This window comes from Caloenas nicobarica, chromosome 10 (assembly GCF_036013445.1).
Source record: "Caloenas nicobarica isolate bCalNic1 chromosome 10, bCalNic1.hap1, whole genome shotgun sequence".
Taxonomy (NCBI): domain Eukaryota; kingdom Metazoa; phylum Chordata; class Aves; order Columbiformes; family Columbidae; genus Caloenas; species Caloenas nicobarica.
The window spans coordinates 17,447,427-17,474,224 of NC_088254.1; the positions used below are offsets into that span (position 1 = coordinate 17,447,427).

The following is a 26,798-nucleotide window of genomic DNA, read 5'->3' on the forward strand; positions in this document are numbered from 1 at the left end:
CCCTCATTAGAGGGCAGTAACAGACCTGACTGGGGCCAAGAGCAATGCCCAAGAAAGGGGGGATCACCAGGGCGCAGGGGAAGGGCCATGGTACCCGCTTGGACTCCATGGCTGCGTGACTCCTTTCCCAGCGGTCTTCCAATGCGTTATTATCTACAGGGTGTTTCAAAGAAGTGGACCCAATTTCAAAGATATAGCGATTTCAAATTGGGTCCATATTTTTGAAACACCCTGTATATTTTCCCCTCCTGCCCCGCTCCTTTTTTTTTTTTCTCATTTGGCTATAGATAAATAAAACCCCAGAGTGAAATTCTCAGGAAAATTTAGGACAGCCCTCAAAGAGTCCTTGGGTTACAGATGGAAGAAGTGTGCTTTAGTGAATGCAGAAATGAGGCAGCATTTGCATCCTCCATGGTGAACAGCATCATCCAGCACAGAGAACAGAACGAGACCCACTCATTTATTGTCAAAAAACCTCAAACTTTACTTGTGTTTTTCTCAATAAATAATTTACAGTATATACACGTGGTGACACTCCCATGGGTCTCAACGCAGGGAGGAGGTGGGGGGGCCTTTGTCGTAACACCCCCCCCTTTGCCTACGTATTTCTTTTGTTTCCAAGAATTGGGTCTTTCTTGGCCACACTTCACCTTTAAACAAAACTGGGTCAAACACAACAAAATAAAGTGCTTCACTGTTTGCTTCTAAAATAGGGATACCCCAACCAGCATACGACAGCTGGCCACCACTGGACGCTCACCTGGACAGTGGGACTGAGCCACGCCATAATCAAAGACTTTCCTTGGATGGAAATCACCCCTAAACCACAGCGCATCGTGCCCTAGGGTGATTGCTTTATAGGAAGGAGAGGTCTTAAGGGAAGCATTGACTCGTTGGCACGCTGTGGCTTGGCCAGCTAAGGCCGCTTTCAAGAAGGTCCGTGTTTTCACAGGGGCGATTTGCACAGCTGCTGTTTATCTATGGGGTAATACAGCAAGAAAAAAATAAATGTTTCCTCTTCCTCGGTGACAATTTTTTACTTTCAAAATTTGTCTTTTGAATTTCTAGGAAACTTCGTTCTTTCTTTAACAAAGGAAACAAAAAGTCCAAACCAGCCTGGCTGGGAAATTAGTGCATTGGGAAGATAAACTGTCCTGTGCTGCGGTCCAGTGGTTGCTCTCCACAGCACCTCCAAACTGCGATATCCTTATTTCAAAATCTCCCTAAACAGAATACCTGGGGCACCAGCAAACAAAGCAAGGAACAAAGTAGTAAACACATCTTTTTGTTTCTTTTCTTTCCTTAAACATTTAAAAACCAGTTACATCTCTTCATCTGTACAGTCACACGAGATCAATGCCAGGGGTCTATATATTAAAGAGACAATATAAATTACATCCATTGACACAATTTTGCATTTCTGTGCTGCTTTACAAATGGAGCTCTAGAGCTGTTAGGACACAATGAATAGTCACGTTGAGTATTTACACCAGGCTGCTTCTTGGCACCCGTTCAGACTGCCAAACATAGCCTGTTCCCACCTCTTTTGGTGCTAGCTTGTCTCATCTCGCCCAGAGACCTCCCTTGAGAGCAGGAGGTGCGCCCAAGAGTGACACATGTTTTTGGGGCTGTTTTCTGGGAACTTCCCCCTGAGGAAAGGAGGGAAAACCCATCAGGAGGTCTCCAAAACGCAGAGCAAAGGTGGTCTTGCTGTTTGTTCAGCGAGCAACGAGGTGAACCACAGAGGAACATGGAGAGGAGGAGACGGGCAGCACTACATGGTAGGGGAAAAAGATTATCAATGGTTTCAAGGCAGGGAACAGACATTTGGGGGCAGTCAGGGGGTCCTCTGCTGCATCCCGTCTCCTGGCTGGATTTCTAACATTGCCCCATTTCCAATTCAAGCCCGGAAGGACTTAAGGTGCAACCGGTCTGCAATGGGGTTGTAAGTCGTGGCCCCAGGAGGAGGAGCGGAGCAGAGACCTAGCAGCAAACAAACAGAGCGTGATGCTCCTGCTCCATCCCAGGACCCGGCCGAGCCACGGGCAGGCGAGGGGACATGGGGCTGGAGGGGGGTGTGGATCAGGTCTCCCACTGAGCAGCCTCCCCGCTGCCGTTTTTAGGGGACTGGGCAGCAAGCGGCACAAGGAATTGATCCAATGCCAGGCAGAAGTTACAGAAACCGCTTGAATACTGGCCAGGTTTCTCCCGTTGCCATTGAGAGTCCTCGGTGGGTCCGGGCAGAGACAAAGGAGCCAGGAATAAAACCACTGAGTGAATCAGCTGAGCGAACTGGCTAAAATAGGAGATGCCCTTTGAACCACAGCAAACACCAGCCGAGGCTTGAGGAACGTGTCCCACTTCCACCCAGAAGATGCCTGGTACCAGCGGGGGGGTAAGTATGGGACCATTCCCCACCGTTTTGGCCGCTTGCACCACTTTCTGCAACAACGAGGCTTTGGGGAGAGCGGGATGCGCCCAAAGAGCAGCGCACAGCCCCGATGAGTAGGAAGCCCAGCCCTGCTGTGCTGGCCAGGCTTGGCCCCATCTTGCTGCTCTCTGCCGTCCTCGTGGGCACCACTCCACGAGGACAAAGCCACGTTCATGCACGCCAATGTCACAGTCACCACGTGCATTTTTGGGACCTGAGGGAGTGCTACAAGGAGGTGGGGGCTCCTCGGCACCCACACTACTGGGAGGACGGGGAGGAGGAGAGGGGGAGGTGAGGAAGGTCCAGACAAGGTACAGTCCAGACCTGACTTGTCCAACTGTCAGCATGTTCCTCCTAAGTAAGAGCTGTGAAGGTGGAGGACCTGGTGCCAAAGAGAGGGGCTGAGGTTTTAGGACAACCCGTGTGGCTCTGATATCCAACCTCCCGTTGTCCAGCGCCGCCGTCTCATCCCTGGTCCCCTCCTGCTCCACTTTCCCCACTCTTTGTGGTGTCAAGGAGCAAACCTCTACAACAAGCCCAACCAACACTGACTCAAACACAGCAGTGCTACCCAGAGGGCAGGGGGGGTCCCCGAGGGAGCCGTGTTGCCCGGGGCCAGGTCCCGTGTCCTTTCATAGAGGTGCAGCTTGTCTTTGTTGGAGTGAAGCATCTTCACGTCCTCAAAGGCATAGTAAGCAGCCAGCATGAAGTTGACATCTCCCGTGGTGAGGAGGTCAAAGACGCAGGACTGGAAGTAGAGGTCCTCCACGGGCAGCTTTTCCCTGCACTTGGCCGTGGCCGTTTCGTACGTGAAGGCCTCGGGGGGAGCCGGCAGGCTGGGCCCCTTCCTGCGAGCACGACCCTCTGTGGCCTGAGCCGAGCGGATGGTCTGGAAGTCAATCTGTTGGTTGAGCGGACAACCGCGGAGGCACAGGTAGAGGCCCTGACTGTCCCGGTCCTCCACGGCGTTGACCACCTCCTCCGGCATACGCACAGCGAAGGTGAGGTACCGGCCCACCTGCCTCACCACGATGGTGGTGCCAATGTACTTGGCCTGGATTTCGATGTGTTGGCCCGATACCTTCTCGGTGATCTTCAGACTGTTGGCTCCATTCTTGTCCCCACCATTCTTGGAGCCGTCTGCAAAGGCAGCAGGGAGCTCGTCCATCTCTGCCTGGTACACTTTCTGGTCTACGCACTCCTGAAAGCTCTTGAAGATGATGGTGAGCTGTATGGGAGGAAAGAAAGGAACAGGGTCACAATCAGCAATGACCACCTGAGAGCACAGGGCCACCACCAGGAATGGCATGGGAGGTGGAGGAGCCGTCTGCTCAGCCCAGCCAGGAGTATGGCCTTCAGCTCACGGGCAGATGCCTCTTCCTGAGAAGCTGCCCCAACTTTTAGGCACCCAGACAAGGATGTTGCCCCAGCTTTGAGGCACCTAGCTGAGGACACCCTGCTTCAGCACAGGGATTAAGATACCGTGAATGGAGTCAAGACCCAGAACTGAATGAATGTACTATCTGTTATTTCCATGTCTGATACAGGAGTTCCCTCGTAGCTGGAGCTGGTTGGATTACCGCTGCTCACGGGCTTGCGGTGGCGTGCCCATGCATGCAGCACCGTCTCGCCTCCAGGGCCTGGCAGATGGCAGAGGAGGAAGAGCCCTGACACTCACGGAGGTGGTTGGAGCTTCTCCTCCAGCTCCCACAGCATTTACAGGTTGTATTTACAGGTTGTAACCTCCACAGGTTGTATCTCTTCCTTTCTCTGGCCACTTGCAGAACAAGTTTCTTCCTCTGGGCCCCAGGACACATCATGCCCCATCTCAACCACACAGACACACACGTGTTCAGCATGTTGAGTGGGCAGGTCCTCCTGGGGAAAACAGGCATAGACTGAGCCCAACACAGCTCCCCATCCTCAGCTGGGCTCAAACATGAGTCCCTTGTTGGAGGAAGGACCTCACAGTGCTTGCTCTTCCCTTACTGACCCGGCTTTGGCAGGAAAGCTTGATGAGGAGGAGGAAAAGTAGAGTTTGCAAGTTGCTCTTCTTCCCATGCAAACTCTATGATTCCTCTTTCGCCTCTTGCAAACTTGCTCTTCCTCTTGCACCTCTTTCCATGAGGGAGAAGCGGTAAGGAGGATCTCCCCCCAGCTGCTCCCCATAGACAGACAGACAGACACACAGCCAGAGTGGGGCAGGGCTGGAGGAGAGATGGCTCCAACAGCTACAGGGCAGATACACTCAAGGGCTGAGTGTGAAAGGAAAAACTGAGGCTCCCCAAGGACTGGGCTAAGCACGGTGGTGGCCACCATCGCCTCTGCTCCCAGTGAGGCTGGTGAGGAGTCCAGAGCTGTCCAGAGCCCTGGCAACGTCCTCTCTCCCACCCACGCCTCCCAGCCCTGCTGTCCCCTCCTCAACCATGTCATAAGGCACCACCAAGCCCTGGCTTCCAGGCTGCGCTGCCCCTCACACGGACCTTCTGCTATCTCTTCTGGGTCCAGCTCTGCCTCTGGCTGGAGGAAGAAGGGTAGATCAGAGAACCTCATGCTAAAACACGAAGAGCCCCATGAACTGAGCAGCTCCTGTCCTTTCCAGCAGCACATGGTCCTCCAGCAACGACCCAGTAATGCTTTCCACAGCTCATGCTAAGATCTCATGACGAATCCCTCCTCACCACAAGCCCGTGAGGCAGATAACGGGTGAAAAGGCTCAATTAAGATGGTGATCCTGCGATCCAGCCTAGAAATTGCAGATTCCTGGTATCCTTAGAGACCGCTTTCCTCAAGCCAGACTTCCTTGCAAGCTTCAGCAGGTTTTGACGCTTTTTGGTAGATAAGGAGTTGAGAGCATCATTAAGTATCTTTAAGGAGGTTTATTAGGGACAGATGAAAACCAAAACCAAAGGTCACATCCATAGCTGAGAAGCAGCCCCTGCCCTACATGTGCATCTCTCCTCTCCCCACATACAGGGAGAAGCAGATCTCCCAGACACGCCGGGACAGGACATCTTTGGCACAAAAAGTGGCCCGTTAGCTTTAGAGCTTGGTGCACCACGGAGCAATATGACAGTTCATCAGCTCCAGGTCTCTCCTGAAGCCGAGGCCATGTCGCACAAGTCCTGCTGTATCACGGCAGGACAGTTTTCACTTGGGTTTTCTCAGTATTTGCCCTGTATCTTCAGGATGTTTACTTAGGTTGTCAAAGCACCACCAGAACAGCCTGTGCCCCACAAAATGACTCAGCTGCAAACCAGAGAGACAATTATGAGCCTGGACAAAGGGGAAGGTGGTGTGAGGAGCTCAGCTTCCTCCAGGCTCTTCCCTGCAAGCTGGAGCCTCCCTGGAGGTGAGTCTGAGGTTTGCTTGGACCTCAGGTGCCGCCCAAAAGGTCCGGCTGCTCACAGTAACCTGGGGTCCCCCAAATGGGAGCCCTCATCCCCAACCTTGGCCATGATTGCCCTCTGAGCTGCGGCATCTCAGCCTGCTAACCGTGATGGGGCTGGATGTGCTCCGGGAGAAACCACAGGCCATTTAAGTGAAGCTGGGGACAGAAGAAGGAGATGGGCCTCTGATGTTTAGGGCCAAACACTCAAATTCAGAGGAGCTCCCACCCAGTCTTACCCTCCCCAAGGACATGTGCAAATGGTGAACGAAAGAGGTGCTGGGCAGAAAGGTTGTTCAAAAGCATCTCTGCCTTGTCCACCTCTGCTCATGGGGACGTGACCAAAGCTCACCTTGCTGGTGGCGGTGGCTGTGGAGCCAGGCAGCACCGGCGTGTTGGTGACCTGAACGTTCAGGTAGTTATTGTCTATGAGCGGCCAAGCCCCTTGCACCTTGCAAGTTTGGAAAGTGTCTGTGAAAGTCCTGAGGTGGGGGTCCCCGAAGAGCCCGCAGTGGGTATAGTTGGGGGCGGCCGTGTGTTTGTGAAAGCTCTTCTCGTAGTGGCAGATTTCGGGGCTGTCGGATCGCTCCTGGCTATCCCCGGGGGGCAATGTCCGGAGGCGGGGCTGGGATGTGGGACCATCCTTGGAGCAGTTGTGTTGCACCATGAGATCGTCTATGCCATGCACGGCGGAATGGTAGGCCAGGTCACCTCTGCAGGTGCGGGCGGTACGGCGGGTGCAGTGGGCGTAGGCACGCAGCGCCGTGCAAAATTCAGGTGTCTCCTCCGCGCCCAGGTGGTGGGAGCCCGACGTGGCCGCCCAGAACTCAGAGTTGCACTTGAGGATCTTGCATGGAGACGTCACTGCAAGAGGGGAGGAAAACGCAAGGTGGTTAAATGCTTGAGTGGCTACGTGTGGGACACCTGACTCTACACCCACCAAGAGGTTGGTGTCCTCCTCCCACAGCCCAAACTCATGACATCGGCTCTACCGCGTGATGAGGCCTCACTCACTGGACATGACCCTTTCACATGACCCAACTCTCATGCATCAAAGCCAAAGAAACCAGCAGGATCTGCCCCAGTTCAAGGCAAGAGAGGAAAAAGCATCCAGCCTTTAGATGAATGCTCCTGGGGGAAAACCAGAGGAGGGAAGAATGGGACACATTCATTAGCAAGGATAAGACGGGACCATTAATGTGAGGGGAGGTGAAATGGGGTTTTTAACACCTTTTTAGGGTTTGACATTCGAAACTCTGTGCGACGTGTCCAGACCGAGCTCTACCAGGGCAAAAATCTGCCTTCCTTTTCCTCCTCCACGGGCACAGGGTAGCCCAGCTCTGGCTGTGCCCTGGACGGACGCTGATGTGCAGAGGTCAGAGCAGGATCTGTGCCATGACCAGCCCTGCAGCAGAGCCCGCGGCCACCCCGCCACCCTCGCGGCTGCAGCGGTGCCGGCAGCAGCGCTTGCCCGTGTCCCCGGAAAGAAGCGGGAGCCAAAAAACCCTCTTTCTTGCCTGCCGTGTGCCTCTGCCCAGCCCTGGGGAGCCCATTCCCCGCCATGGCTCACTGAGAGAGAACAAGAGGTGGAGGAGAAAAACCGGCGCGGCAGGGTGCGGGGATGCCAGCCGAGCCCCCGCCTCGCCTTGCCCCTGCGGAGGCGAAGCCAAAGGCAGCAGAGCCGTCGCCAGGCTCAGCCGGAGCGCCGGTGCTTGCTGGCAAGGTGGAGGAAGGGAAAAAAAATATTCCAGATCCTGTTTTTTCCCCCCCACAACGTCTGCTCCCCGCGGCAGTGTGGCTTCCCTGGAGCAGGCTTGAAAGCAGCTGTGCAAAACGCACATGGCCATCGCCGAGCATCGCACAGACACCGCTCTGCCCCTGCCAATTTGGAGCTGTGCTGGGTGAACCCAGGCTCACATCACTTAAAATTCATGGTGTTTTCCTTCCTCTCCTCTTAATCGACCCCCTCAGAGGGCTTGGAGACAAGATGGGTTCAGGCACAGAAGGCAAGAGAAGGATGAGAAGAAAAGCCCCACCATTTCCAGATGCTTGTGTGGTGCCTCTCGCAGGCGCACACATATATTTCTGTCTCAGGTTTGTTTAGAAGGAGGCTGGCAAGACATCTGTGCCAAAACCATTTCAGATTTGTTTAAAAAGAAAGTTACAAAACCCAGTATTGTTTCAGGGAAAACAGTGTGTTTTAGTTTTAAACATTGCAGTGCTGGAAACCTAAACATAGTTGGTGCTGGAAAATCAGAAAGGGAGACTAGCGCTATAAAACACTAAGCAGTCCGGCTTTAAGAAACAAGCCTGTCTCCTCTCCCTTTCCAAGAAGAGTGAAGTGCAAATAGGAAATGGTGACAGGTTCCTTGCAGTTTTAAAATTCATGTTTAACAAACTCAGATGCTAGCAACAGCACCAAGAACCCAGGAGCTGTTTCGTCTTGGCAGCATCCCATTTAAACCTGCAAGACGCACTGTGGAAAGCCTTTAACTCATCATCGACCAGAGGTGACTTGATAACAAGCTTCTGACTGCTAAGCCATCTGCATTATGGGTCAAATTTAAAAATAGTTATTATTTCATGTCCCTTTCTTTTCAGCCCCAAGAGTGTGGTTTTCCACCAAAGACACTTTGCTTATCGGTGGGTTTCCCATCACAGCCACTGGCTTGCAATGGAGTGTATCACTCAGTGTTTTCTCCTAGATGAGAGACGTGATGCAAATAACGCCTTGTTACAAGCACACAGAAAAGCCTGGCTTGCTGATGGTGCCCACCTTGGCTCTGAAGACTATAGGTTCAAACACGGCTGTTGCAATATGCTATAGCAAGCACAGTGCCGAAACTCCGAGGGAAAAGTAAGGGATGGTATTTAGTGCAGGCGATCGCACACAATAGCACAGTCAGAGTGACAGGAACAAGCAGGTTTTCTGGCACAGGAAATGCAAGCAGAAGCGTTTTGGGGTGAGATACTTGTGGTGTGGGTGTGGGTTTGTCAGGGTGGAAAATAAGGAAAATGCATCTCATTCCCTCTGATGAGGGGCTGTGAGCATAGCTTCACAGATCCCCCAGGACCCTCCTGGTGAAGTTACAAAAGTATGCAGGAGTGTGACCGGTGCCACCATCACCAGTTATCCCAAAACAGTTGTGGCATCGGGCAATTAAAATCATTGCTCTCCTAGTAGTTATGCTAATGTACAGCTCGAGGATGCCTTGAGGTTGCATGCAGCTGAAGGAACGGCTGCCACTGCAGACAGACTTGCCAGCACAGCCCCAGGAGGAGCTGGAGGACACGTCGAAACTGGAGGACACGTCCCTGGACATGCAGGACCCACACACCCCTCTTCACCCGACAGCTCGGTGAAGCACCAGGATGCACCGTGCAAAGCATCCCGTCCAGCGAGCAGCTTGCAGAGCCCGGGCTGCAGGGCTCTCTGGCTGCTCCAGCCCTTCAGCTGCTGTGTGGATGGGATTTTTCTAGTAGGAATAAAGCCACAGCCTGTTGCTCTTTAAGGAGATGCTTCATTTGCTTGGATCAGGATATGCAGTCGTGAGCTATGGCAGTCTACGGACAGAGCAGGCTGCTGCAAAACACTCCTCCGACGCTAAACACATCCTCATGTTGAGCATCCCTCACTACCGCACCGCTCCAGGGACACGCGTGACTTTATAAGGTATTGATTAAAAAAAAAAAAAAAAAAAAAAGCAAAGAAAAAGAAAAACACAACAAAACTGAAGGCAGAGAAGCCCATCTTCTTCCTCCCTGGGCCTGAAGAGGGAGCGTTCTTCTTTAAGATGTTATCACTCTGGTTTTGGCACCCGTCCCCTTTTCGTTGTTTTGCTCAGGGCCCCATATAAGGCCAGATTTCCAAAGCCAGGTGCCGCAGAGGCGGTGTGCGAGCAGAGGCGGTGTGCGAGCGGGGCCGTGCACCCTCCCGCCTGGGCTCTCCCAGAGGTGTTTCTCCAACCACACTGGTGGCCACTGGGTTTGCCAAACCCCTCGTGCCTCTGTAAAGGGACCACGGCTGATAAAGGCCAAGGAGAAGAGCAGACACAACCCTTTCCCACCCCCCAACAAGCACGTCTTGCCTCGTCCCCTCTGGCAGCAGCTTTGGCTCATTTGTACCCAAGCCAAGAAACTATGTTTATTCAATTTCGCATAATCTATTTTCCATCGACTCACAATGGATCTGTTTTTGAACCACAGATGACTTAGCACGGAAACAAACCCCTCTCAAGCAGGAACCCAGCAAGGCTCTCCTGGGATCTGTGTGACACTCCCAGGTCTGGGTGATGCCACCACCCTGGTGGGTCCCCCATCCCTGGGGACAGGTGACTTCAACCCCTGGTAGCCCGGGCACCTCCTCATTTTATTCTCCTTTCAAGGGCTTTGTGCCACGCAAACTAGGGACAAAATTTCCTTCGGTGTCTTGAAACCAATGGTTTTGGAAGGTTTAAAGTCAGAAGAAATCATTAAATCACTTGGACTAAGACGACTTTCCCCATGCATAGCCCGGTGCTCTGCGTTTGTTCAGCTGTATCTCCCATGAGGACTTCTGCGTCTGTGCAATCTGAAAAGCCACCCCTTTCCCGTTTCAGGAGTTTATCACCTTTACAAAATGCGGGTCTTGGGTCTAAGTGGATTTTATCTGACTTCATTGTAAGGACATAAAAAGAGCCAGCGATTTTCTCCAAAGCAGTAAAAGGTCCGTTAGTAACCGGTATGTTTCCCACAAAGATATTTACACACTGCAATCAAATCACTTGTCAATCCCCTAGATAAGCTAAACGGTTCGCACTTTTATGTTCTCACTGAAAGGTATTTGCCCAGCCGCACCATCAGACCTCTTCCCGGCAGGCTTGTTTCCTGCAAAACCTCCCAGCCCAACAGGCGAGACCGATGCGGGACACACGCTCGCCGCTCTCCTGAGGTCACCCCTTTCGCCGGGGCATCGCACCGCAGTGGGTGCCAAAATGTGCTGGCTGGCTGCGACCTTTCCCAGAGCTCCCAGTTTGCAAAGCACTGGTGCTCCATCCCGCGAGCACCCCGTGGTCCACCTGCCCCAGCGAGCTCCCAGGTGCGCGGGAGTCCGGGGTATCGCACGACCCGGGTCCCCCTGCTCTGCCTTCATCCTTGGTACGTTACATGACGTGCTGTTAAATTTAAGTGTTCAAACACATTACATCCACGCATCTAACTTTAACAGCCTTTTAATTATCAGTACCCCCCTTTTTCCCTTCAGCCAGTGTCAGGTTACCTGGACTTCATTTACCCAAATCCTGGTTTTTCAGAAAACTAGCACAGCAATTCATCTGTTCTCCTGTAATTTCTCTAGCAAAGAGAATTACTGGAAATTAATTTCAGTAAGCAAAAGCCAATTCTTTTAAGACTCTTGGGTGCATGTTAACCAAACCCGTTAATTTTAAAGCATTCACTGCTAAGAGATGTTGTTTAATATCCTCTTGGTTACTAACAGGCTGGAAAGTATTTCATCACCCACATGTGATGCAAATACATCATCCCGCGTCTTTCCAAATATATGGATTGAAGTGTAGATGTGCAAGCCTCACACACGCAGTAAAAGGCTTTTTCGGAGAACACAGTAAAATGTAATTATCTTTGGCCTCAGATCTGAGCACCTAGACTTGGGCTCCTAAACACATATTTATTTAAGTAATCTAAATAAGCATATTTATGCTGACACCTCAATAGGAAAGGTACGATTCTTGGAGGTGCTTAATACCAGCAATATCTACTAGCTTCCAGGAGGTACGGGCTGCTCAGCTCCTGGGTGGACAGCAGTCACCACCAGCACCAAAATGACCACAAGAGCTAAAAAAAAAAAAAAAAAAATCACATTGCTCCTCAAAAACCTGGCTGACAGGATCCCTTCCGGCAAGATTTTGGGAGTCCAAAGCAAAACCAGAGAGAATGAACGACATCAACCCTTTGCATCCAGCCCCTCACACTGTCCCTGTCCCGGTGGGGAAGACTACAAGAGCCACCCCACACGGCAACCATGGTGGACCCATCTCTTGGTGCCCACATGGGCTGCAAGGCTGACACGCATCGACTGGTGCCTTGTCACACCAGGGAGAGCCCTGATGGACGGGGTGTCCTGGGTAAGGGCAGCTCTCCTGAGCCCCAAAGGGCACTGTGGGGTGAAGAAGACCCAAGGGCCACCTGAGCCAAGCTTCGTGAAAGGATTTGTGCTCTGATGGCAGAGCTGGGCACTTCCAGCGACCCCCTTTGAACTGTTAATCAAGCACAATCTTGCAGAATAATAGCCTGGTTATTATTGCCTTGTTTGCATAACAAAGAGGCCCAAATAAAACTGATTTGACTGTGCTCAGAGGGGGTGTGAAAGATCAGCCCTGAGAAAAGAGCTGCAGGAATGCAGCAAACTGCTCCAAAGCCTCAGCCCAGGAAGAAAGACAATGCAATTTGCCATCAAGAAAAGCCCAATAGACCAATAAATTACCCATGTGCAAAGGGATTAGATCAGGTTTCAGTTGCACTGAAGCGGGGGGAGGAGAACCAGGAGGAGGGAACTGAAGGAGAAAAATAAACCTGACTCTCTTAAAGAGCTGGAGCTCATATTTTGCAAGGGTGTGCATGGGGAGGGTGGCTCGGAGGGGCCACCTTCCACGCTGGGGTCTGGGTTTTGTGCTTTCTTCCACTGGCAAAAGCAGCAGATGCATTAAATCCAGGCAAAGGATGTGCTGATGGAGTGACTCTGGATGTACTGGAGAACACACCTCAAACCATGCGGCTTCTGTTAACCCAGTCCTTGTCTGGCTCAAGAGGATGCTGTGGAAAGGCTTTCTCCAGTTAAGGCAAAAGAGAGACACAGAAGGAATTTTCTCGTTTCAACCTGTGTCCACCACTAAGGCATCTGGAGGACCTGCCACAGCCAAGTCCCTTCTGTCCTCAGTGCTGAGTTCACGGCCCCCCCGTCTCTCCTGGAGTGGTGAAGACACTGGGCAAGCACGGGCAGGGAAAAAGCAGACAGCTACAGCACGAACTGTTGGATGCTGCCGAAGGAGCCCTTGATCGTTCCTGTCACTTAGTCAGCTCTTTTGGCTCAGAGAATCAGCTTACCGCTGACCCGGCATGCTTAGCGGGGGCGAATGTGTCTCTCTCCAGCCCCCCCCAAGCCAGCATTGCTCCTCCACGCTCGCCTCAACATCCCCGTGCAGGGAGAAGGTTGAGCAGACACCACCTGAGAGGACATCACCCGTGGAGCTCATAGCTGGGGCCACGAGCAGCTGAAGATGTTGCTCCGAGAATTACCGGCATATCTTGCGAAGTTCAGGAGGCACCACGGGCTGAAAGGAGGAACCAGCGTTTACAGCCAAGGCAGCAACAGAGCTGCAGACATTGCTCTTAAAACTTCATCCTGAGATTCAGGCTTCAGCGTCGTCTTTGCCGCAACTGTTGAGCTTTCACCTGCTCGAAGGATGGTTTGGAGGACGCGAGTTCTGCTCCATGGACACAGACTGTGAGCTGGTAGATGGAGGATGAGGAGGGAGGAAGGGAAACAAACTCCTCTGATTCTCCATCTGCAGAAGGGTGCAAACAAAGCTGGCTCCCCGCCGCGGCGTGCCGCAGGCTGGAAAGTGATGCTGGAGCTGCACACCTGGGTTTTCCCAGCTGGGGAGCACTCGGGCACTTTCACCGACAGTTCTCATGAGCTGGCAAATCTCCTTAAGGGGAGCGGTCCATTTTACAGGTGAGGACGCTGAGGATGTGAAGGGTTTCACCCAAGACGAGCCCAGTGGGAAGAGGTGGATTCACTCACTTATCCCCTGCATGAAGCACCACTCTCAGCTTCTTCCCCCAGCCAACACCACCTGTGTCCCCATCCCTCTGAAACAGCGGTACCTGGACAAGGCCACCTCCGCTAGCCACCCCCATCACCGAGTGTTCTGGGTTTCCAGCAGACATCACTCTCCCCGTGCTGAAGCTGTTTTCCCAGGGTGCCTTTGAAGACACGGCTGCCACCCACCAGCGCCCGCGGGCCCCCCAGGTGTGGCAGCGGGTCCCTCGCCCTCCTCCCCCTCGCCCGGGCCGCGGCGGGGCTGGCAGGGAAACGCTTTCTGCTCGCAGGTGTGGGTTCCCTCTAGGAATAATCATCCCCGCCATGCTCTTGTGAAATTTCAACCCTTCAAACGCAGAGGTAAATGAGACACGAAACGAGGAGATGGAGAAAAGCCCGGAGCACATAAATCTGGACGAGGCAAATTTATACAATTAAACGCCTGCCAAAAAAATTGCGGCATCTCAATCGGAGGCGTTGGTTTGTGCGCAGGGCGGGGGGTGGCAGCTGCCTGGCTGGCAGGCAGCAGCCCCATGACCCCCCCTGAAAATCCATGCCAGCACCCAACTGATGCTGGAGCTGCACTCAGGGGACATGCAGGGATGTACTGGACCCCTCCTGCCTCCCACCCAGCACCAGAGTCGCTCGCTATCATTTGCACCCCGCGGAAACCACAATATCTGTTCTTCCTTCACAGCCACAGACTTTCAGAGGTTTGTTTATTTTTAAATGTAGCTGTTTGCTGCCCCCCCTGGGCTGAGGTTTTGATTTTAAGAGAAAAAGTATCTTTTTAACCAGAACCTACCCCTCCAGTCCTGCTGCCCCGCACCCTCCCATCCCCAGCACCATGATGCTCACATCTGATGATGGTCACATCACTGTGGGCTGGCAAAGCCCAGAGCCAGGGTCCATCCCTAAAACATCCTGCCGAATGTCCTCATCATCTCAGAAAGGGCTGGCTGGAGTGTGTCACACAGCAAGAAAAAAAAAGGTAACTTGTCCAAAAACCAAAACGTCGTAGATCATTACTAGGGCTTTGGGGACCCAAGTCAACAGCTGTCCAGGAAGGAGAGGAAACCGAGGGAGGAGAAAATACTTCAGGCTCAAGTGAAGCTTGCTCTCCACCTGACCCATAAAAACCTCGTCTATGCAAGGATAGCTCTGCTTGCTGGGAATTAAATGGCCAAACTCCCCTGGATGCTCATGTGGCGCAAAGTGGGATTCGACACCCTTCTGGTGCTCCACCCTGAAGGACTTACTGTTCTCGCATCTGCAAGGACGTCAGCCTCCGGCTGCCCCACACGGCACGGCCAGGCCGTTAGACAGAGCGGCTCAGGCTGCGCCTACGAGGGCTGCGTGTGTGTAGGAGCCAGCTTGTTCTCCGCAGTAAGAGCCTGATGACTTCATCAAGGGGATGGCATCTGGTTTTGCAGTTGGCCATAATTCAATTCTCCCCCTTGCTGCAGGAATTTCAGCTGGTGAAGCAGTGATTTACTCAGCCGGGCTGCACTTGAGTGCAAAGCAATCTCGAGGCTACAATCGAACGCCCTGTTATTTTGAGAGCTCATGGAAAAGGGAATAAATATCCTGTTCTTTTCATCCCAGTAGCTGCCAAGTGCAAGGTACAAAGCTTTTTAAAGGCATTTAGAGGCTCTCCTCTTACAAGTGCACTCCTGGTGCCGTACACAGTCAGGCATGGCCCTGCCTGCAGAGATTGCTCCTGATCTGCAGCATCAAGACAGGATTTGCCAGGACAGCCAGAAAAAGGCCAGGCACCCCCTCACCCGCCCCACCACAGCTGCATCTCCGAGCATCTCCCATCCTCCCTGAAACCCCTTTCTCATTGCCACAGCACACATCACTCCTGCCTTGCAGCAGCCTCAAGTCCACACCAGCCCCCTTCAAACCACCTGGGACCCTAATGCTCTTTTGGTCCCGGGTTGCCACACTCCCCCTTATTCCAAGTTTGATACCTGCTCCGATGGGCAAAGCAAATCAAACCCGTCCAGATGGACCAAACCCCCTCATGTTTGACCTTCTTTGCTGTGCTGCAAACCCTCATCCCTTGGGAGCTGCAGGACTCAGCAGGGGGGTCTCCCAAAGGACTGATGGGTTGAGGAGGGGCTCACTTGGGTCTGCCAGAGCCTACGGTTGCTTTAGGGGACACGCACATCAGGGAGACAGAAGAGAGACCACAAAACCCGTTGTGCTGGGGACTGATCCTGCACTGGAGCCCAGCTCTCCGGGGACAGCAGGTTGGTGCAGAGACCGAGCAGAGCCCCCAGGTCAGGAAGTTTTTATGGCTGCCCAGCCCTGTGAGCACTTCCATATGCACAACCGACTCGACACAGCTGTTCAGGCCAGTAAGAAGGAAACCTCAGCTGCTGCCATGATAAACCCAAAGTCACTCTTAACAGCCCTCCCTTTCCAGTAACCAAGGTCTGGGAATTTCAGGATTTTCTATGGAAAAAAAGCAACACGTCCACCCCATCTGCACAAAAACAAGGCGCGTCCTTCCAGCCCCACAACGAGCCTTGCTGGCAATCGCAGAGAACTCCCTGTTCCAAGTACGAGACCAGCTCCGAGCGAGCAACAAAACAGGGAAGCCAAAATATTTCCAGGTTTACGTTTGAATCCCTCCCTTCTTCTCTGCCCTGACAACATCCCGCACAGGCGTGCTCCTCCCCTGCCGCCACCTTTCCCGGCCCCCAGCCCGGCTCCCCGTTCCCAGCGTTGGGGAGGTGTTGTTTTAACAGCCTCTAAGCCCCCCTTCTCAATTTCGGCTTAATGCTGCGATCACGTCTCTCCCTGCCGCTGAGACAAAAGTCGTTTATCAACCGATCCGATACACCTCCAGAAGGGACGGATCCTTATCTGGAATCAATCTCATTGCCTGGATGGACCAAGGGCAGTAGAAGCGTGTTAGAGCCCAAATGGCAAAGCTGAAGGCAAACAGGGAAAGCCAAAGCAAACCAGAGTATGAAGGGGAGAGCAAAGCTTGACATCTGGGGCAAAAGGCCAGATTTTGAAAGTACAAAAGGATTTGCAAGAAAACTCAGCACAGCCATAGTGGGAGGCACAGGTGGGGGTCAGCTGAGCACCAGGGTCCCAGCCGGGAGGGGAGAGCACCCATGAGCATCCGTCACTGGGACCTGGCACAACCTTGAGCAGGACTCCTACCACGGAAACTGTCGGCAGTGTCCTGCTCTGCCCAAAGCTCCCTCCCCAGCTGCCCCACGCTCAGGGGTCACCCTGACCCATGCAGGGGAGACCCACACCGGTGCCCCCAGTCCAAGGGTGCTCGATGGTGGGGGCTGCCCAGGAGGCAGCGGGGTGAAGCCATCAGTGTGAGAACAGCACAAGCGGGAATCCAGCCCCGGGTGTGTGCATGGCGGGGGGGGTTAAGCAAATAAATAAATAGGGCAGGACTCGGCGAGGCACTGATCTGACACGCTGAGCGCTGGCTTGGGCAGCCTCCAGCGGCCCCGCTCACCCGGCGCTCTCAGGAGGGGTGCGAAGCTTTCTCGGAGCCGGGAACCTGCTGAGAACCCACAAATTCCCAGGAAGCACATGGAAAAGAGAGGCAGAGCATATGCTAGGGAATCAACCCCCCCTTTTTCCTGCCTTCCCACCCCAAAAAGCTTTTAATGAAAGCCCCCAGTGTGCTCCCAGCCCTGTGCACGGGGAGCACCGTCTCTGCCTGCGCCCCGTTCCCGCGGGCTCCGGATCGCCTCGTTCTGCCAGTTCTTTGCACCTTATTTGACTGCTGAAGGGAGAATCAAACAAAGCAGCCAGATCTCCTATCAAGTTCTTTCTTGCACCGTAAATCTCACAGCCTCAACGCTTTGCAACTCAGACGCTCCGAAAAGGGCATTAAGCAACACATATGGGAGCAGGTCCAGAGTTTCCATTAAAAAAAAAATACAAGTGGGGGTTCAGCCTCCAGCCTGCTGGGGTGCTGGGAAGTCCCCTGGGGAAAGTGGGGTCCGGAGAGACACCTCAGTGCTAAGGGCGGCCCTGAAAAGGCTCGTTTTCCTGCAATAGGGCTAAGAGGGCAAAGGGGGGAGGAAGGGCGTAAAGCAGTTATCAGTTATTTATTTATTTACTGCATGTGTGTGCAAGACTGCTTCACCTACGGTTATGCAAAAGAAAGGCACAGGCGATTTAATTTTTTTTTGAAAGGGAAAGTGTTGCTAAACTAAAAAGATAAACGAGGAGATTTAAGCATTAGGGTTTTCCTTTCTCCCTCCTGCTTTCTCTCCTTTTTTTTCCCCCCCCTTGCAAATGAAAAAAAAAAAAAAAAGGAGGTAAAGAAACTGGAGAGTTTTGGAAGGAACAAATCCGCCTCTGTGGACTGGGTTTCCCCTCCCCCAACAAAAACAAGCACTCAGGGCTTGAAGGAATTTGCAGGCAGAGATCTGCCAAAAACATTGTGAAAAACTATGGGGGATTCATTGGAAACAGATGGCGTTTTCAGCTGTATTTCTGAAATTCTCTCCTTTTTCTGACACAATACAAACAAACTGGGGATGGGGAAGGGGGAGGCAGAGACCAGCGATAGGTGCGAGCGGCCGGGGGGGCGCAGGGAAGGGCCGGCGGGCGAGGGCTCGGCCGGGGCAGCCGATGCTTTGCGGGACCATTTGGTTGCCATCCCGCCCTCGGACAGCCTAAAAGCTCCCGGCCCGGCTCGGGTAAATTTTTCCAACGAAATAATGGTGCTGAGCCTAAAAAACCCCAGCCCGAGGCCGGGGAAGGGGGGGCGCTCGGTGCCGCCCGCGCATCCTCCGCCGCGCTGCCCGGCCCAGGTGCGCCCCGGGGCCGCGCTCCCCGCTCCGTGCGGCCGTGCAGCCCCCCCGGGACACACGGTCTTCCCGAAATCACAAAGCAACCACCCTCCTTACCCTCTTCGCAACCTCCCTATGGCTTTTCCCTTCGCGGGGGGTCGGGAGCGGGGACCCCCCACTGCATTTAAGGGCAGAAATTTGGCAGCTGGGGTGTTAATGTGTGGGTCGCCCCTCTCCCCCCTTTCTCCTTTCAAGGCACAGAGCACACCCGGGAATGGGAGAACAACGCAACCTGCCTGACACTGTCAGAAACAACCCCCGGCTGCCTTCGCCGGGAATTGCTTTGATTTCGACCATCTCCTTCCTTGTGGGATGAGGCAGCGGGAAGACAAAGAAGATGAGGTCAAGGAAAAACACCCACCGCAACTGCTTGGGGGAAAAGGGAATGAGGGGAACACACGCACCAAAACTGAGCCCCACTTGCTTATTTCAAACATGTGGCAAACTGCTGCAAGGAGAGGCAGAAAGAAAGAGGCCCAGAGACAGGGGGGACTGAGGCGGCTATCCAAGGGCTGCGAGAAATACAGGAAAAAAAATTCTTCAAAATAAAGAGGCTGTTCCTTACCTGAAGGGAAGATGCAGAGAAAGACAGGGAGGATTTGGAAAAGTCCCAGGGCTGTGGATCCTGCCCCTCTCCCCATACCCATCCATCCAGCTCGAGCTTTAACCACTATCCTCTCCCTGGAAGAAGAGTTTAAAAAGAAAAAAAAAAAAAAAAAAAAGGAGAAGGGAGGAGAGGAAGAGAAGAACAAAAGGGGAAAATAAATCAATCGAAAGAAAGAACTGGAAAAAAAAAATCAAAAACCCCACATGGCTCCGCGGAGCGATGCAGGGACGGGCGGCCCCAGCTCCGGGCTCCGGTGGCCTCCGCACTGCAATATTACACAGACTTTTTTCTCCTTCTCCTCCTCCTCCTCTCTTTCCCCTCCCATTACAAAACAGCCCAAACCATCAATCATCCCGGCTGCCTTCCAATGTCTGCATCCTCTCCCTGCGCCTCCTCCTCTCCCGGCTCACCGCCCGCCTCCCCGGCCATGCTCCTCCGGCGGCGTGGAAGGGGCGGAGGAACGAGCGCCGAGCCCGGCAGCCATGGAAGGGAGAGAGGAGAAGAGAAAGCCTGGGAGAGCCGGACAGGGGGGTTATTGCTGTGGGTCGAGCCACCAAACCCTCCCGTGCTCAGTGGGGAAGGGGGCCGGGGGCGGTGGTCCCACGCAGGATGGGCTGCGGGAGGGGCTGTTGTGATTTCGCCCCGTCTTCTGCTGTCTTGCATCGCGGCTCGGTTGTGATCTGGGAGAGGGGCTTCTTCCCACCCCCTTGGGGTCTCGACACCTAGCACGCCCTGCTTGCCCCTTTCCCACAGGCCTACCAAAACCGCTTTGTATTTCCCCCAAATTAAGGAATTTGGGGCAAAGGGGCCATCGTATGGCAGAGGGGGGAAACTGAGGCAGGGAGACACAGGGCAGCTCATGCGGGGCAGGGATTGCGAGAGCGCTGCCGTGGCCTCCAGCCTCCTGTGCCATAGCCCGCACCCTGGCACCAGGAGCTCCTCCACACCGCCCCAGCCCCGGCTGCGCAGGAGATGTGAGCCTTTCACAACCTTCCAGGTCATTCACCCCGCGCTGGCAGCGCTGGAGTAAGCCCAGATGACTCAGAAAAAAAAAAATCTCATAGGTCCTTATTATTAGGCTGACACTCCTCAGAGAGGGGGATGGCTGTTGGGGGTCCCTGAATCTGGTTGCTAGCCCCCTGAGGACTGATGGACGGGACTGACGTATATCTATGCTCTTTCAGGAACTCCAGCACAGCCCAGTCTGCACCACCAGCCCGCGTATAGACCTGGATGTTCAGCTTTCTCTGGGGGAAAGTCTCACCAGTTGTGCTGGTACAGTTGTCCTGGGGGTCTGACTTAGAGACCCTCTGAGCAGCCCCTGAACAGGTGGCAGTCCCGGGGGCCCCTTCCCTGCTCATGGGCCACGGGGATGGAGCGGCAGCTCGAAGTGAGCAAGCATTCGCCTGCTGGGCTTCAATATCCTGCCGTTCTTCACCTCCTGCGATGCCCCAGTGGATCTGCAGCCCCGCCATCCTGGGGGCTTCTCCACCCAGGAAAGGGCTAAGCTGGGAGGGAGGCATCCCTTTAACAGCACACCTGGATCTCTTGAAAATTTGTCTTGAAGGGTGTTTTAGCCACCGTGAACTATGACAACTTCACTCTGAGAGTGCCCATGAGTGTAATATTCTTTATTTAGTATGCTTTAACTTCCCTGTTTTAGATCATTAGCCCTCCTTTAACTGAATGCCCCCTTGCTATTCTAACGTTTCATCTCCTTTCTCTTGGGGATCTTATACAAGTAATAAAAGGATGCTGGTGGTTTTACAAAACCCTTCTCCCAACTCTAGAAATGCCCTTTAACAACGAATCTTTCCTCCTACAGCTTGGTATAGGTCAGGGATGTTCCTTGACTCTACATCTAGTTGTCCTTGGAAATCTCCTTCTCTTCCGCCTTGCAAACAGCCTTAAGGATGCTTTTTGGAGTGATTGTAGCTTAAAGTCTCCAAGAAGAGTTTGTGATCTCTTCCCTGTCAAGGACCGAATATGTGGTTCAGTTACAACAAATATCCCATGGAAGGTGAGCTTCAGAAGAGGAGACGGGAGGGAGCGAATATCCAAAAAGCAAAAGCATCTCTAACACCACCTATCTACATCTCCTTGCGGGGTTTGAGCCCCCTTGCCTCCAAATGAAAGAGGAGTTTCACTGGGGCTTTATCCAGTCTGCAGCAGGAATTAAAATGCTGAAGCTTTTCCATCTGGGACCCAGATGGGATCCAAAAATTCTGAGGCTTCGCCTGCTTGACTGGAGATCTGTCTCGGTCCTGATTCTCCTGCAGCTGCACTCAGATGATGTCCACTAAAGTCAGAAGGAGCTCTGTTGTGCAGAAAGAGCTGCCAGACCGGGCTGAGCTGGGCAGGAGATGAAAGCTGGCAGGCCGGATCCAGACCTGTAGCAAAGGCCGTGTGGGAGGAACACCCACTCGAAGCACCTCTTTGTGGGGGGATGTCAAACAGGGGCAAATATGTCCAAACCCTGCCAGCTGCTGCTACCACCCAAGAAGAAATGCCTGCTGATGGGCTGTGTAGGCAGCTGGAGCTGGAAGGGGCCCGGAGGGAGGGGGGAGAGGGTCCATGAGCTGGGGAGAGCTTAGACAGGGGAGAGAGAACCAGGGGATGGGGTTTCAGACCTCAAATCCCTTCCTCTTGCGCTTGCCATGTCCTCTTGCAGTGCAACTTTTGCTTTTGTTTCAATCTGAAAAACGTCACTTCTGCTATTATCCCAGCTGATGACATATAGCATGATCTATTTATTTTTCACTAAAAAAAAAATCTGAATTATGAACTTTTAAAATCCAGCTGCTGCGAGGCTGGTTTGATTGTTTAACCTAAAGCGTCACTTTGGTATTGCCATTTTGTGGCAAGCTGACACAATGCAATGATGGACTAGAATCTGGTTTGAAGCATTATTTTTAAAATAAGACTCTTGTTGGAGCTTCTGCCTCCGGTGTGGGGAAAACTGTGCTGCCACAAAGCAACGGTCCAGTGCCTCTGGATCCAGTTTGTAAAAATTTCTCCTTGATTTTGCTCGGTTGCATCATGCATTGCAAATGGGATTGCTGTTTTTGGCACCGATCAAAGCAGCGGATTTTGCTGGAGAAAACAACAGATGTGTCCAAACCGTAACTGCAGAGCAGGAAAAGGCCCCAAATAAGGTGTGTTTCTCAAATCCCGCTCCCCCTACCACATTTTTCAAATAACCTCCACGTTTCTGATTAGCTGAATCAAAGACCTGGACTTTAAATCACCTACTGAAATGCAGGTTGTGTGAAATTCAGATCTCTGCCTTGCTTAATGTGGATATCTAGGCTTGGAAATGCGGAGCAACTGCATTTTGCCCAGCTTCTTTCCTTCTCAAAGCCCGGCTGGGGCTCCCCGTTTAGGCATTGCTGAGCCCGATGCTCTTTGCAAACACTATGTGGGAAACCACCCACCGCTAAAATGCAAACACCTCCCAGGCACAGCGGAGTTACGCTGTGCAGCGGCTCAGCTCCGGGGGCAAAGGCACCTCCGTGGCCACATACACATTGATCCTTGTGTTTGGTGTCATTACGGAGGGGTGACGCGCGTCTGAATTTTTTGGGGGTGACACAGAAGGAGAAATCACAGCTGGGCTTAGCTGATAACGTTCCTCAAGGTATTTGCTGGAAGATCGCAGTTCCCAGGGGAAACTCAGCTGGGATCACCGGTCTGAATTTAATTTTCTCTGCCCTGTGCCCACATGGCTGTGGGCTTCAGTGGGGCTGAATGGACATGTCTAATTTGAACCCTCAGGTTTATAGATGATACCTCCCCTTACAGCCTTCTTAATGGAATTATTCACTACCTGTAATTATATGGCTAAAATAGTAAACATGGGTATTTCTGAGGATTGTTAACTCGTAGTTAGAGGAATGGATGTCAGGGCTTCTGGTCTGCTCCTGACTCTCCCATGAACTTTCTGCATGGCCGTTCTACACGCAACGATCTCTGGACGGCTTTGCCTGCTCTGCCTCAGGACAAGGCGTTCAACAAACGCTGCTCGTGGCCTGGCTCGGATAAGCCGTGGTTGTCCATGCAGGAAGCTAATTCTGAAACATTCTGCAGTGATATGTGTTGGAGGTGAGCAGCAAAAAGCAAATCAGTTCCTAAAGGAGGAAGAAAGGAAGCTTGGAGTGGAAACCCCCCAAATTGTTATCTGGGGAGGTTTAACAACTGATTCCAAAATGTTTGTGGAAGTAAAACCAAACACCTGTGCTATGAACGGTTCCCTTATTAAAGAAAAAACCTTCTGAACAATGGAAAAAAACCCCTTCATCTTTTGCAGTAACAGCCACATCTCTCATGTTTGCAAACTGGAAAACACTGCATTTCGTTTCTTAGACACTCCTTTTACTCATAATTCAATTCTTTTATAATTTTACAATCTCCCTGGTTGACAGCATGAGTAGACCCTCTCCCTGAGCTGTGCACCTCAAAACTACCAAATATGCATCTAAACCACCTTCCCTCCTAACCTGTAGGGTTACTAACCTACTAACCCTACTCACAACACTTGTAAAGCAGCCGACAGGGAAAGCGTCCCCACCAAGGTGTCACTAGTGCCATGCACTGAACTCTGCCAGGAACTGAACGGGGCAGGCAGAGGTGATGGCACAGAGCTGGGCTTCGAAGGTCGACCTGCTCCTGCACAGCAAAGTGCAGAGAAGAGTTTGCTGGTTTGGCTAATCCACAGCTGCCCCTGTGAACATTAATTAGACTCACCAATCTGGCTGTGTAAGAAGAGGCCAGTGGGTTGAAGGTGGAATAAAACACAGCGATAAATAAAATAGCAAGAATGCTTGGTTGACCTGCATCTCTGCATCTGCAGATTAGCAGATTAACGGCAGCTCCAGATGAAGTCTCTGTGGGGTATCCCTGCTGTGGGCTCTCTCTCCGAAATGCCTGCTCGAAGCTCACAGCCATAAAAATCATGTCTAAACGCTCGCAACCAGCCAGGCTGGACAAGGGGAAGGGAAGATGGGCTGGTGGAAAACTTCCCGTCTCACCCATGACAGCAAGCAAAACAAGCAGGGATATTTTCAGGCAAACAGAGTTCGTCACGTCAACTTTTTTTTTTTTGACTGGTGGCATTCATTTCTGTCTCCCTTTCCCTGGCTTGCAAAGCCCTGTGGGGTGAGCCCTAACTCCTCCACATGGGAGCATGTAACCGTCCCTTGTTCGGCAGTGTTTGGAGGGCTGGCTAGAATTCACCATCTGTATATTTAGTTCTCTGCAGGGAGATGGTCTTCCCAGCTCAGTCTCCTCTTTGGGGTAAATATCAAGCAGTATCTCTTTAGTATATATTCTTCACATCTGTGCTCCCCTCTAAAAAAAAAAAAAAACAAAAAAAAGAAAAAAAAAGGTGGGCTGGGAGGTACCTAAGAGCAAGTCTGAATGGCCAAATGTGAACTCAGCAGAAAAGATGGATCAATCTGAACTCCCGAAAAATAAAAAACCAGAGAACTCTGTGTTTATCAGCAGAGACAGAAACCCATCTGTGTTACGGGACAGTCTTTCTCTGCTGCTTTTAAAAACTTCTGGTATCTAGAGAAAGTACAAACATAGCTCCCTAATTCCCCCCCTCCAACCAACAGGTCAGCTAAGGACATCTCCTGGCTCTCATTTAAAGGTGGGAGATGACATGGAGTGTTTGGAAATCTACATCTTCAACTCGTTGAGAAAGTGGTGTTTGAAAGATCCTATGGAAAACGGTCTGTGAAAACCAACCGCCTTGCCCAGGTCCCTGTATGGCAATTCCTGACAGCAATATCCAGAATACAACCCCAGTGCAGGACACCTTTCCAGTGCTGTCAGTCATGAAACAATAAATTACAGTATCATCAGCTGATTTAAAACTTTTTCCTGAATATGTGGGAGACGTTCCTTCTTGTGGGAAAAAGCAAAAAAACCCCACCAAAAACCCAACTTTAATCCAGCACCTCTATAGGTATTTTGGCAAATGAAACTAGGAGTTTTTGTGGAGGGGGGAACAGCTTGGAAGTGGCACCTTGAGTCCTCTTGAGCGAACTTGACTTGGGCTGGGGATGGGACTGGGACTGGAACTGGGGCTGGGCTGGGACTAGGGCTGTGGCTGGGACTAGGGCTGGAACTGGGATTAGGGCTGGGACTACGGCTGGGGCTGGGGTTGTGACTAGGACTGGGTCTAAGTCTGGGAGTAAGGCTGGAACTAGGACTGGGGCTAAGGCTGGGGCTGAGACGAGGGCTGAGGGTAGGGTTGGGACTAGGGCTGTGGCTGAGGCTGGGACTAAAGCTAAGACTAGGGCTAGGACTGGGGCTGGGCTGGGGCTGCGGCCCCACTGGGTGGTGCTGTTATCCCTGTGCCGTCTGCAAAAATAGCCAGTTTATAAAATAAATGCAATCCAACGCCGCCTTAAACCACATGACATAACAGCAGCTTGCGAGTTCCCATTAAAATCTCAATTTGGGGAAATTGATTCTACCTCTGAGCAATTGCGATGCAATTACTCCAACAGGCAGCAATCAAGAATCACATCAAAACAACACCAAACTTTCATCTCCTGCCTCGCAACCACCACCACAACAAAAAGCACCTGTCTTGCAAACACAGCCTGGTTTCCTTAAATGTATATAATACTTAAGAAGGGCAACGTGCAGGTCCCGGTGTGGAAGCAAGCCTCGACAGGGGTTGCTCTGGCTGGTGCCTCCAAAATGTCCTGACCGGGGGCTATATTCTGCCCCCCTCCCGCCCCCGCTCCTGGCTGAGGTTATGGGCTATTTACAGACCCAGTTCATCAGGAGCAAAGTCTCCCCTAGCCAGACACACTCCAGCTGCCCATCCTCTCCCTGCACACAGATGTGGCCGTCCCTGCCCACATCTGTCCAGCTGTTACCCCCTCACCCCGCTTCCCCTCAGAGCTTCTAAACACCCCAGCGCTTTGCAACCACGGGAGTGAGGGGAAAGCTTTGTGTCCTGGCAAAAGAAGCGCTCCTGTCGCGATAGTCACGATCAGCCCCGTGATGAGCTACGCAATGGAAAGGGGAAAATATTGGGGAGGATATTTTCCGTTTTCATCCGTGGTCTGCAAGGAATTATTCGATTGACTTAGCCCAGCAGGGTGCATTTTTAGTGGCAACCATCAGAAGGGAGGATAAATGAATAACCGCATGCACGCCAGGCTGGTATCGAGCCGGACAGAGGGAGCGAGGTGGGTAAAGAAAATGAGAAGAATCGAGGTTTCTTATAAAAACGGCTCGGGAGGGAGGAGGCTGCCGGGGACCGAGAGCGACAACCTCAACAGGTCCGGCGGAGGAAGGAAGAGCCATGCAGGGAGCCGGGGCAGGATGCGGCCGGGGGGACCCCGCGCAGCCCCCCCGCCCCCGCTTACCTTAGCGGCCGCATCAGCCTCTCCAGCCCGCCGCGGGGGTGGGTGCAGGGAGCGGCGACTTTTTTCTTTTTTTTTTTTTAAATTTCCAGGCAGGGGAGATTAAACAAAGATAAAACCAAATAAAAGAAAATCAAATAAAATACAACCAAATAAAATAAAACAAAATCAAATCGTTAAAAAAAAAAAAAAAAAAAGCCCAAAGGCAGAAGGGGCGGTGGCGGGGGAGGGGGAAAGGCCAAGCGCAGGGCGGCCCCCCCTGCCCTGCGCAGGGCAGCCCCGGCGGGGAGCAGCGCGGCCTCGCTCAGCGGGACGCGGGGAACC

General features: G+C 52.6%; 1 protein-coding gene across 1 annotated transcript; it reads right to left on the reverse strand.

Moving 5' to 3' along the window:
• Positions 1–492: 492 nt before the first annotated feature.
• RGMA (repulsive guidance molecule BMP co-receptor a) lies at positions 493–26,798 on the reverse strand. Its single transcript, XM_065642079.1, has 4 exons — positions 26,478–26,798; positions 19,048–19,163; positions 6,172–6,683; positions 493–3,659 (listed from the first exon to the last, which is right to left on the reverse strand). The coding sequence occupies exons 1-4, from the start codon at positions 26,489–26,491 to the stop codon at positions 2,958–2,960; spliced, it is 1,344 nt and encodes a 447-aa protein (XP_065498151.1). The 5' UTR covers positions 26,492–26,798; the 3' UTR covers positions 493–2,957.